Here is a 13,596-nt window from a genome sequence, read left to right on the forward strand (position 1 = left end):
TATCCATTGTGTATTGTATTTATGCATTTGTTATAATAGAAACTGAAAGCAATGCCCAGAATAACAATCAATCTTTTTATTTTCTACAAGTCATCTTTGTGTAGCATCTTCAAACTTTCTGTAAAGTGGAATATTGTTGTTTGTGCTTTGGAAACTGGGGTTTTCTTGATTTAAAATTTTATATATCTCGCAGAATTTAATTGTTGAAAGGCCACTACAATATTAAATGGTTTGTGAAAATTTGCCACTTTTTGATTGCATGCATCTGTTGCTATGAAATGTTTGCTGTGCATAGCTCTACAATGCAGTCTTGGGGCATATAGGAAAAGGGGTAGGCTATTTAACCCAGTGAGCGGACTCTTCTTTCTTCTCGAGATGAGAGAAGCCAAGAAGGGTTGTTTATCACAGGGAAGTACATAGTTTATAATGGTCTGTATTAGAACCATTAATGACCTGAACTTGGGAGTTTACAGATGTCACAAGGCTTTGTAATTTAATGCAGAGGGTTATGAAGTGATTATGAAGGGTTTTGGAATGAAAAATGGAGAGAGGCAATAGGTGCGATCTACTGGCTATGCTGCGCCTGAAACGCAAGGCGCCGCGGGGCAACATGGCCGGCAAATGACGGGAGACCCTGCTCCCGGGATCTACTCCTCTCACTACGCCTCGGGAGATCTAACGTGATCTCGTGGGACATCGCGATGTGAGGGCTGTCCATTGTGGGCGGGATCACGTTTTGCCAAATCTGCATGTTAGAGCAAGACAGCCAGTCTCACTCTGATATGCAGTTCTCTGAGGTATCTTCTTCGCCTTGGAGACCGAGGGCGAGCGCCATTCAGTGCTGGTCTCCACAAATGGGGACCAGACGGAACGACACACGTCGGGGGTCTCCCAGGGGATTGGAGGCCGCTGTGTACGTGTCCTCTGGGCAGGGTGGCACCCTGGTACTGCTGGTGCCATCCAGGCAGCCTGGAACCATGGCCCTGCCACCTCTGTATCAATCTGGCACTGCCACCTCAGTACCAGCCTGGCACTGCCAAGGTGCCAAGCTGGCATTTTTCACATGGTGGTGATTGGGCCAGTGGGGTGCACTGCGTTGGGGGGGGCGGGGGGGGGGGGGGGGGGGGTTCGGGGATTATGTCGGGAGCTGGAGAGATCAGGATGCCATTTTTAAATGTGTCCTTATCTCTCGCTGCACTAAGGAGCTCTGGCAAGCATGTTTCTCAGTGCAGAAAACTGGGTTGAGTGTGGCCTCAGGCGCGCAATCACTACTAAGGCTCCGTATCTAACCAGATGGGCGTTAGTGAGTTTCTCGGTGCTGCGAGCTATGGGACTCTGATCCCATTTGGTTAGATCGGGTCCCATATAAATTAAATGGGCCAATTTTAAAGGGGTACAGAAATAGGACCTTTGAGGGTGGCTGAACAATCAGTGAAGGTTTTCAAAAAGCTTATATGATCCTTTGCTACATATAGAGGCATAGCATGCAAAAGCAAAGCTGTTATGGCAAACATTCCTGAATTGCAGATTAAGCCTCAATTCTTGTCTGGCTGCTGTACTTCAGGAAGAGTGTCGAGGCTTGGAAAGGGTGGAGGGGAGAATTACTAGACTGGGAGCATGGATGCGGCATTTCAGTTTGGTGGAGTGACCAGAGAAATTGGGAGTTCTCCCCTTGGAACAGGTTAAGGAGTGACTAATTGGAGATATTAAAAATGATGAATGATTTTGATATAAACTGTTTCTATTGAACAAAGGATCAGTAGCCGATGGGAAGAAATGTAGGATATTTTAGGATAATAAAAACCCCAGAGGGGAAATGAAGAGAAATAATTTTGAGGAGGCTTGTTATCATCTGGAATGCACTACCTAAAAGATTAGTGCAAGCAGATTCAATAACAACTTTCAAAAGGGATCTTGATATATACTAGAAAATAGAGGAATTTGTAGAGCTGTAATGAAAAGATCAGGGTACTGATTGGATAGCCCTTCAAGGAGCTACCACAGACATGATGGGCTGAATGGCACGCTTCTGTGCTCTGCAGTACTGTGTGTGGGCAACTCTGCCAAGGCAACATTACTTGCCCATTTGTATTAATCTTGATGAGATTAAGGCCAGAAATCGGGCAGCGGGTCAGTTTAAAATGACGCCAGGCACTTCCTCCCTCTGGTCTCACTGTGTTCTCTCTGTGTCCTAATCTTGACCTGTTTTGAGCAGGAGAACTGGACCCCCACTAGAAGACAGTAAGTGGGGAGCAGTGACAGCTTCCCTGAATGCCCAGGCTTGTTGTGAGGGGGCTCTTGGGTCAGATTAGAAGCCCACCAAAAAAGGCCTGGCTGGGTTTTGTTCTCTGTAGAATATTGATTCATATGAGGCCCTGGTGTTGCATATGTCCAGGGATTGCCATCTCTTTTGGGGTTCCTTTGCACTATTCCTACCCTCCTTTTAAAATCAATCATGTAGTTTGGGATAGAGATCCTGAGTAGCCCCTGAAGTGGCAGGGGTGGCAGGTTCCCTTGCCCTCCCTGAGGGGCCTTTTCATTATCCTTGCAAGGTTTCTTAAAAGGATGAGAGAAAAGCAGCAGAATACACTGCTGATGAATATGTTTGCGCATCACCTAAGTCCCCTTTAACAATATTTTCCCCATTACCCATGTCACTTAATTTGCTACTTGAAGATGGCTCTTGGGTGGATGTGCACAAGAGTACTTGTAGAATGTGTTTGTAAAGAAATTTGCACATTCTCTCTAAATTTGTCCTTTTTTTCACATACCTTGTTTCTTTTCTAGAAATCTGGAGCTGCAGGAGGAACAAAGCCCAGAGGTAGACCCAAGAAACTGGTAGGTTACATGTTTGTTTCTAATGTTACAAATGGTGCTGGGTTGAACAACACTATACATTGGACATCCAAATGTTAACATTGATGATTGTTACTTCATGGAAATTGGCAGCAGCATTCCAATCAGCAAAATTACGCATTCAAGGGCATAGTGATTTCAAGTTCTACCTGTCTTTCTTGGTGACATGATACAACCTCACTAGTGAAACCCCCATGAGTATTACTGCAGTTAACCCAATGCTAATTGTATAAAAATGTAAATCTGTGATGCTTAATATAACAAGGTTGATGTGTTATATTTGTTGGATTAACACGGACTGCAACTCGATGCAGTATCACTTGAAAACAGGCTTCCAACGCTGTAGATGGTTCAACACTGCTTTATTGAACTTGCCGAGTAATGTACACAGTTCGCTGTGGGTCGACACTCTATTGATCTAAGCTTGCTAACCTTGGTCTGGCTTGCCCAGACTTGCTCTGTGCCATGTGTAGTAGGTGCTGACTGTACATTGCACCCTGACTGTTGCTACAGCTATCACCAGTATGAAGACGCCGAGCCTTCCTGCCTCGTGGGTTTTATACTGGTAATGTACCCTGTAGTGTCCTGCCTGGTGATTGGTTGTTCTGTATTCTGTGTGGTGATTGGTTCCTGTATGTGTCCATCAGTGCCTGTCTGTATCTCATTATGAACATGAGTGCATATTATGACATCTCCCCTTTTAAAATAAATTTGTGGCTGTGTGCTTGTATTTACATGTGTGACTATGTGCAAAATGGTGAGTGAGTGAACATATATACATGGGAGGTGTCTATCGTGCATATACAGAACAAGGCGAACAAAATTTACACAGTTAAAGTCTATAAATCCAGTCTTTGTGGTGGGTGACGGATTCATGTCGACCGCCTCAGAGGTGGAGGGGGGGGGGGGTGCGCTGACGTCTCGACAGGCGGGATTGCTGCCAGATTGGCGGGCTCATGGTTTGAAATGTCCGGAGACGGCATCTCGACATATGGAGGGGTGTGGTCAGGTGGTGATGGGCATGCAACTTTGCGCAGTGCCCTTCTGTTGTGCCTAAGAATGGAGCCATCAGCCATGCAAACAACGAAAGACCTGGGGGCAGCCTGTCGTACAACAACAGCTGGGGCTGACCAACCACCCTCAGCAGCTTGATGCAAACAACATCTTCTGGCTGGAACAGTTGTCTGCAGGTTGTGATTCATGGGTAGTTGAGCCGGAGACAGACCAGTCGAGGGGCTGCCCTGTTTGCCAACAGTGCAAGGTTAAAATCCGATGCAGAGTCTGCAACCTTGCAGAGCAGCTGCTTGACAATGTGGACCCCTTTTTCCACCTTCCCGTTTGACTGCGGGTAATGGGGACTGGATGTGACATGTTTGAAGTGGTAGGATTGTGCAAAGTTGGACCACTCTTGGCTGTGGAAACATGAATTGTTGTCGCTCATCACTATGAGTGGTATACCGTGCCTGGCAAACGTCTCCTTGCAGGCCTTGATGACTGATTTTGACGTGAGGTCCGACAGCTTCACCACTTTTGGGTAGTTCGAAAAGTAATCGATCAGAAGTACATAGTCACGCCCATTTGCGTGAAAGAGGTTTATTTCCCACCTTGGACCACGGATAGGTCACGAGCTCATGTTGTTGGAGCGTCTCCATGGGCTGAGATGGTTGGAATCTCTGGCATGTGGTGCAATTGAGGACCATGTTGGAGATGTCCTGGCTGATCCCAGGCCAGTAAACTGTCTGTCGAGCTCTGCGTCGGCATTTCTTGACTCCCAGGTGACCCTCCTGGATCTGCTTGAGCACCATGGCCTGCATGCTGTGGGGCATAACAATTCGATCCAGTTTCAGAATGATCCCTTCAACAACCGTCAAATCAGCCTTGCCATTAAAAAACTGGGGGCATTGCCCCTTGCGCCACCCATTTGCGAGGTGGTGCATTACCCTTTGCAGCAGAGGGTCTTTGGCAGTTTCTGCTCGTATCTGGACGACACGTTCATCAGTGGCTGTGAGGTTGCTGGCACACATCTGCACCTATGCCTCAATTTGGCGACTGAAGTCTACATGTTCGCAGGGCGTGGTGATGGATCTGGATAGGCGTCTGCGATTATCAGCTCCTTGCCCGGTGTGTAGACGAGGTCAAAATCATATCGGCGGAGTCGCAGAAGAATGCGCTGTAGACGGGGCGTCATGTCATTTAAATCCTACTGGATGATGTGGACTAAGGGTCTGTGGTCTGTTTCCATCGTGAACTTTGGCAGACCGTATACGTAATCGTGGAATTTAACGATTTCTGTTAGGAGACCCAGGCACTCCTTTTCAATCTGTGCGTACCTTTGCTCGGTCGGAGTCATGGTCCTGGATGCGTATGCCACTGGAGCCGAGGACGAGGAGTCATCTTTCTGGAGGAGCACCGCACCAATGCCGTCCTGGCTTGCGTCCGTGGATATTTTTGTTTCCTTGGTCGGGTCAAAGAACGCCAGGACTGGGGCCGTGGTGAGCTTTGCCTTGAGCTCCATCCACTCCGCTTGATGTGTTGGTGTCCACTGGAATACTGTGGTCTTTTTTACTAGATGCCAGAGGGCTGTGGTGTGGGATGCCATGTTAGGAATTAATTTTCCCAGAAAATTCACCATCCCCAGGAAGCGTAGTACCGCCTTTTTGTCTTCTGGGATCTTCATGGCATTGATTGCCATTACTTAATCGGAATCAGGTTGCACACCCTGCTGGGATATTTGATCACCCAGAAATTTGATTGATGACAGACCAAATGAGCATTTGATCCTGTTTAGCTTGAGGCCATTCTCGTGGACCCTTTTAAAGACATGTTTGAGCCGATCTATGTGCTCCTCGGGGGTTGTGGACCAGATTATCACGTCATCCACATAGACTCGCACACCCGCGATGCCCTCCATCATTTCCTCCATTATGCGGTGAAAGACTTCGGAGGCTGAAATGATACCAAAAGGCATGCGGTTGTAACAGTATTTGCCTAACGGAGTGTTAGACGTGCAGAGATTCCTGCTGGAGTCGTTCAGTTGTATCTGCCAGAAATCACGAGAGGCGTCCAGCTTGGTAAAGAATTTGGCGTTTGCCGTCTCAGAGGTTAGTTCTTCCTGCTTCGGGATCGGGTAGTGCTCCCTCGTGATGTTGCGATTGAGATCTTGGGGATCGATACAGATTCGTATTTTGCCTGAGGGCTTCTTCACACAGACCATGGAGCTGACCTAGTCTGTTGGTTCCGTGACCCTTGAAATGAGGCCCTGGCTTTGGAGTTCTTGCCACTGCGCTTTTAAACGATTCTTTAGAGGAGAAAGCACCCGGCGTGGTGCATGAATGACTGGGGTGGCATCCGGCTTGAGTAGTATTTTGTAGCGATACGGGAGCGTGCCCATCCCATCGAACACATCGGGATATTGCGTGAGGATGTCGTCTATGTCAGCCTGTAGATTCACATGATGAGGCAGTCGGAGGTGCAGAGGACATGGCATGGATTCGCTGTACCAGATTAAGGAGTTTACATGCATGGACACCGAGCAGGGATGCCTTGTCAGACCTTTTAATCTCGAATCTTAACGTAGCCGTGATTGCTTTGTGGGATACAACTAGATGACACGATCCACTAGCAGCTATGGCATTGCCATTGTAATCAAGGAGCTGGCAGGCTGGTGGAAGAATTTTGGGTTGGTCTCGGATGTTGTCGAGGTCTGCCCGGGATATGAGGTTTGCAGACGCACCAGTGTCCAGTTTGAATTGGATTCTGCACTGATTCACTTTAACGACAGCCGTCATTCGTCACCAGAACCCACACTTAGGATTGAGATGCGCTTTGCATGAGTGGAGGTGACATTCTCACGTGTGGTGATAATGCCCACCTGATATGGAGACTCGAGGCAGTCATCATTTGGGTCCGTTGGGCTTTCGGGATCGGAATCCTGCATGCCTTGCTGTATGCAGTGGACAGGTCTGCGTTGCAGCTGGGATCGCTGACTTTTGACCAGTGGAGCGGACCTGCATAAGGCCGCATAATGCCTAGGCTTTCCACATTGTAGACATCATGGCTGGGCATTGCCGCTTTAAATGGGCGGAGCCACAATTTTGGCACATCATGATGCTGACGTCAGTGCGTTCCGTGCGCCTTCGCGCCTGCACAGTGCGGCCGGCCGACGTTCGCACATGCGCAGTGGGGTTTTTGGCCGCATTGTCCTCCCAGTCGCGGTGTGCCTGCGCGGGGCCCTATGGAAAGCCCGCGAAACGGCCACTGAAACCTGCGAAACGGCCACTCTCCTCAATGCTCAGGCCCTGCAGCCTAGCGATGGCCTGTACACTTTCTGCCTCATGGGAGGCTAGTTTTGCCGTTTCTGCCACCTTGATGCGGGAATAGCGATTTCTGGCATGTTCACGGACAACGCACGTTTCGATGGCGATCGGGAGGGTCATACGTTTGATTTTAAGGAGCTGCTCCTGCAGGGAGTCAGAATGGACCCCAAAAACGATCTGATCCCGGATCATGGAATCAGCAGTCGAGTCATAGTTACATGACTGTGCTAAGATGCGGAGATGGGTCCAAAAGGAGTGAAAAGGTTCATCCTTACCCTGAAGCCTCTGTTGGAAGATGTACCGTTCAAAGTTCCCATTTAGCTCGACTTCCCAGTGGCTGTCGAATCTTTGCAGAATGGTCTGGAACTTTGCTTTATCTTCTCCTTGGGCAAACATGAGCGAGTTAAAGATCTGGATGGCGTGATCCCCCGCTGTCGACAGGAGCAGCGTGATTTTCCTGGCATCTGATGCTTCCTCAAGGTCGGATGCCGCGAGGTATAGGAGGAACTTCTGTCTGAAGACCCTCCAGTTGGCGCCGAGGTTGCCGGAGCTGCTGAGGGGCCTGGATCTTTTCCATACCGCTGGCTGTTTGCTACTTGCGTTCTGGTATTTCAGATTTACTCGAGGTAGGTCCGTTAGAGTTAATAGTTTCCTGGTACCATGATGTGTTATATATGTTGGATTAACACGGACTGCAACTCGATGCAGTATTACTTGAAAACAGGCTTCCAACGCTGTAGATGGTTCAACACTGCTTTATTGAACTTGCCGAGTAATGTACACAGTTCGCTGTGGGTCGACACTCTATTGATTAAGCTTGCTAACCTTGGTCTGGCTTGCCCAGACTTGCTCTGTGCCATGTGTAGTAGGTGCTGACTGTACATTGCACCCTGACTGTTGCTACAGCTATCACCAGTACGAAGAGGCCGAGCCTTCCTGCCTCGTGTGTTTTATACTGGTAATGTACCCTGTAGTGTCCTGCCTGGTGATTGGGTGTTCTGTATTCTGTGTGGTGATTGGTTCCTGTGTGTGTCCATCACTGCCTGTCTGTATCTCATTATGAACATGAGTGCATATTATGACAAAGCTCATCTATAGTTGGTGCGAGGATCTTCAGAAATATGGGGCGCGATTCTCCGACCCCCACCGGGTCAGAGAATTGTCGAGAGCTGGCGTGAATCCCGCCCCCGCCGTGTCCCGAATTCTCGTCCACCAGAAATTCGGCGGGAATCGCGCCGCGCCGGTCGGCTGGCTCCCCCTGCCGATTCTCCGGCCCATGATGGGCCGAAGTCCCGCCGCTATCAACCCTCACCAGCCGGCGTGGATTGAACCACCTACCTTACCGGCGGGAGCAGACGGCGGGGGCAGGCTCCGGAGGGTCCTGGGGGGGAGCGTGGGGCGATCTGGCCCCGGGGGGTGCCCCCACGGTGGCCTGGCCCGCGATCGGGGCTCACCGATCGGCGGGCGGGCCTGTGCCATGGGGGCACTCTTTTTCTTCCGCCTTTGCCATGGTCTTCACTATGGAGACCCCCTTCCCTGCACATGCACGGGGTTGCCGTGAGCGGCTGCTGACGCTCCCGCGCATGCGTCGCCCGGTGAAGTCCTTTCGGCGCCGGCTTGTGTGGCACCAAAGGCCTTTCCCGCCAGCCGGCGGGGCGGAATTCACTCCGGCGCGGGCCTAGCCCCTCAAGGTGAGGGCTTGGTCCCTAAAAGTGCGGAGAATTCCATTCCATTCCATTACGCCGGATTCCCCCGCCCCGCCGGGTAGGGGAGAATCCCGGCCATGATTTGTAGGTTAAATTGACTAGATTTTCAAGTCTGTGAAAATGCTGCATTTTGCCACTCTTTGTGATATGCATTTACATATCAGAAGTAGGGAAGGGCATGAAGTTATACCAACCTTTTACACTCTGAAGTTTGCCTACTAGTCCACGCCTATCTATTTGGACATCAGGTTTCACTTTTACTGTTATGATACCGATTGTATGGAGTAAATTATAATTTTGAATACATTTTTTTTTAACGCTAATTCTGTTTAACCTGTTGCCCTATTACCTCCATTTCCAATTTTCTCCTCAGATTTTTATTTTTTAACCTATCCTCCCTTCCCTAACATTTTCTCCCTTTTAAGAAAATGAAGTTAAATTATTTCAGTTTCCTTGTATTTTCCTTCCGCTTGCTTCTATTATCAATTTTGATCGTGCAAGTTGTTTTTTTTCCCCTCCCATGTCTAATTACAAATTTTTTTAAAAAGCTGGATTCCAGTCAGTCACCAATCCCGGATGTGAAGGTTAACATTGGTGCATCATACGTGCAGCTAGATCTGTCCGTTCTATTTTCTTTTCTTGACAGTGCTCTTCCCTTCCTCTTCGCCAAATTGTCCAAGAGATCATTATTTACATGAGCTTTGGACTTCTCGTCCACAAATGCGCGCCAGCAAAAGCCACTGAATAAACACAAAAGTGTGGCAATCCATCCTACTGAGGCAAACTGCCCCACCACTTCCATAAACTGACTGGGACTCCGATGATCCATCCTATGCTATGGACCTAACCCATAACGTCCCTGACGAGAAAAGCTCGCTGAGCCGTTGCCTAGCCCCAGGTCAACCTTTTGTTACCCCTGCTTTCAAACTAAGGAAAGGGATATTGAAAGAGGATGTTTGTGATGGATTCTGCAGTCAATCAGCATCTGGATCAGGAAACTCACCTGCAGTGCTGGAAGAGTTAGAATTTGAGTTCATTTTTGTACAGCTAAGTGGACTGTGTTCCCATGGAGCTGCACAAACCTACTTGTAAAAAGGAAATAAAATGCGTTCCCTGGTCACACCTATCTCTCTATACCTGCTCCGGTTGGTTATAATTTCTGAGATCTGTATTGTGCACGCCATGAAGATTTCAGAAAAGTGATGCATAATTTCTTAGCAGTTTATTAATCCAGTGTTGGAGTTTTATCATCTCCTTCCTGATTTTGCGGGTCAGTTGTTTCATTTTTGCTCTTGCACATAGGTTTGCTTCCTTCCATCAATAAAACCATTTTGTCCCTTAGCTAAACTAATTCCACAGAAGAAAATGGATTCTTATGAGCCACAACGGCAACAGCAATCAACCAGTATTTGACTACTTTCTCAAATCCTGGGCTTAGTTGCAGTGGAGAATGACTAAAATGAAATCTGAAAAGGATCAAACCCCAAAAACAAGAAGCCCTATGCAGGTTGTGGACTTGCTGATCTGCAACTCTGGATCTTTGAATGGCCTTCAGAGAATAGTTGACATGACGGTCATCAATCACAACACCATTTCGAAGAAATGGCTGACGGCAAAAGTCATCGCCGTACCAAAACCCAGAAAAGGTCCCATATGAAATCCTAGAACGCCTCACCCTTTTTGCCATATCCCCAAATGCAGAAGAAGTCCTTAGCATTGACCGGGTTGGTTTCTGCAAGGCAGCATAGGGGAACAGGAAGCGGACCTTACCCCTTACCACCTACATTGAAAAAGGAATTCAGAAAAACCTGAACACAGGTACTGTGTTTCTCAACCTCACAGCAATCTACGACACTGGCCTCCTCTTGAGGCTGTCATGTTTCCGCCCCCCCATCTTCCCAGGTGACTAATAGCATTGCAACACTGTTGAACAATCAAAGGTTATCTTGGACAGGCAAAAAGTACATGGAAACCAATGGACTTTCCCAAGGCTCTGTACCGGCTCCAACTCTGTACATAGAAACATACAAAATAGGAACAGGAGGAGGCCATTCGGCCCTTCAAGCTTGCTCCGCCATTCATTATGATCATGACTGATGATCCAACTCAATAGCCTAATCCCGCTTACTTCCCATATCCAAAGTGCTATGTCTTGAAAACATCCAATGTTTTGGCCTCAACTATTTCCTGTGGTAACTAATTCCACAGGTTCGTCATTCTCTGGATGAAGAACTTTCTCCTCATCTCTGACCTAAATGGTGTACCCCGTAAGCTCAGACTGTGACCCCTGGTTCTGGACACGCCCACCAATTGGAACTTTCTTCCTGCATCTACCTGGTAGTCCTGTTAGAATTTTAAGAGGTTTCTATGAGATCCCCCCTCAGTCTTCTGAACTCCAGAGAATTCAATCCTAACCGATTCAATCTTTCTTCAAACGTCAGTCCCGCCATCCTAGGAATCATTCTGGTAAACCTTTGCTGCTCTCCCTCTAGAGCAAGAACACCTTTCCTCGGATAAGGAGACCAAAACTCAAACAATATTCCAGGTATGGCCTCACCAAGGCCCTGTATAATTACAGCAAGACATTCCTTCTCCTTTACTTGAATCATCTTGCGATGAAGGGCAGCTTACCATTTGCCGACTTTACTGCCTGCTCTATCTACATGCTTATCTTCAGTGACTGGTGTACGAGGACACCCAGGTCTCATTGCACATTCCCCTCTCGTAATTTATGGCCATTCAGATAATAGTCTGCCTTCTCATTTTTGCTACCAAGTGGATAACCTCACACTTATTCAAATTATACTGCATCTACCATTCATTTGCTCACTCATTCAGCCTATCCAAATCCTGCTGTAGCATCTCTGCATCCTCCTCACAGCTCACCCTCCCACCCAACTTGGTGTCATCTGCAAATTTGGAGATATTACATTTTGTTCCCTCGTCTAAATCATTAATATATATTGTGAATAGTTGGGGGTCCTAACACCGATCCCTGCCGTACCCCACTAGTCATGCCTGCCAATTTGAAAAAGATGCATTAATTCTGACTCTTTATTTCCTGTCTGCCAACCAGTTTTCTATCTATCTCAATACACTACCCCAAATCCCATGCGCTTTAATTTTACATGCTAATTTCTTATGCATACCTTGACAAAAGCCTTCCGAAAGTCCAAATAAACCACGTCCACTGACTCCCCCTCATCAATTTATTAGTTACATCCTCAAAGGATTCCAGTAGATTAGTCAAGCATGATTTCCCCTTCATGAATCCATGCTGACTCTGTCCAATCCTGCCACTGTTTTCTAAGTTCTCAGCTATAAAATCTTTGAAAATGGATTCTAGAATTTTCCCCACTACCAACATGTAGCTTACTGGTCTATAATTTCCTGTTTTCTCTCTACCTCCCTTTTGCAATAGTGGAGTTACATTAGTTACCCTCCAATCTTCAGAAACTGTTCCAGAGTCAATAGAATCCTAGAAGATGACCACCAATGCATCCACTATTTCTTGAGCCACTTCCTTAAGTACTTTGATTTGTAGATTATCAAGCCCTGGGGATTTACCGGCCTTGAATCCCATCAGTTGCCCCAATACCATTTCTCTACTAATATTGATCTCCTTTAGTTCCTCCCTCTCACTAAACCCTATGTTCCCCAACATTTCTGGTATCTGATTTGTGTCCTCATTTGTACACAAATGAGCTTCCAAAAACTACCTCCCCAAAATTCATACAACTCGACGACATCTGTCGCGCACCTCAAGCCGCTGACTTCAACACCTTGGACCGAACCCTAAACGAGGACTTGAACAAACGAGGACTTGAGCCAAAGCTTGAACAATACAGCAACACATGACAACTCAAGCCAAGCCCTGCAAAAATCCATCTTAATCCATCTTTACAAGCAAAAGTCAATAAAGAGCTTAACATAGAACATAGAACATAGAAAATGCAGCACAGAACAGGCCCTTCGGCCCACGATGTTGTGCCGAACCTTTGTCCTAGATTAATCATAGATTATCATAGAATTTACAGTGCAGAAGGAGGCCATTCGGCCCTTTGAGTCTGCACCAGCTCCTGGAAAGAGCACCCTACCCAAACTCAACACCTCCACCCAACACCAAGGGCAATTTTGGACATTAAGGGCAATTTATCATTGGCCAATTCACCTAACCTGCACATCTTTGGACTGTGGGAGGAAACCGGAGCACCCGGAGGAAACCCACGCAGACACGGGGAGGACGTGCAGACTCCGCACAGACAGTGACCCAAGCCGGAATCGAACCTGGGACCCTGGAGCTGTGAAGCATTGTGCTATCCACAATGCTACCGTGCTGCCCTTAAGAACAAATAAATCTACACTATATCATTTTACCGTAATCCATGTACCTATCCAATAGCTGCTTGAAGGTCCCTAATGTTTCCGACTCAACTACTTCCACAGGCAGTGCATTCCATGCCCCCACTACTCTCTGGGTAACGAACCTACCTCTGATATCCCTCCTATCTCTTCCACCTTTCACCTTAAATTTATGTCCCCTTGTAATGGTTTGTTCCACCCGGAGAAAAAGTCTCTGACTGTCTACTCTATTCCCCTGATCATCTTATAAACCTCTATCAAGTCGCCGCTCATCCTTCTCCGCTCTAATGAGAAAAGGCCTAGCACCCTCAACCTTTCCTCGTAAGACCTACTCTCCATTCCAGGCAACATCCTGC

At 47.5% G+C, this 13,596-nt stretch overlaps 1 protein-coding gene across 7 annotated transcripts in view; it reads left to right on the forward strand.

Moving 5' to 3' along the window:
- hmga1a (high mobility group AT-hook 1a) overlaps positions 1 to 13,596 on the forward strand; it is a 182,233-nt gene that overhangs the window by 45,188 nt on the left and 123,449 nt on the right. For all 7 annotated transcript variants that reach the window (XM_072480378.1, XM_072480375.1, XM_072480373.1 and 4 more), the window contains exon 4: positions 2,788 to 2,838. In XM_072480378.1, coding sequence (XP_072336479.1) covers positions 2,788 to 2,838 — 51 coding nt within the window. The remainder of the gene's footprint in view (positions 1 to 2,787; positions 2,839 to 13,596) is intronic.

The sequence above is a fragment of the Scyliorhinus torazame genome, chromosome 17, assembly GCF_047496885.1.
Source record: "Scyliorhinus torazame isolate Kashiwa2021f chromosome 17, sScyTor2.1, whole genome shotgun sequence".
In the NCBI taxonomy this organism is placed as follows: domain Eukaryota; kingdom Metazoa; phylum Chordata; class Chondrichthyes; order Carcharhiniformes; family Scyliorhinidae; genus Scyliorhinus; species Scyliorhinus torazame.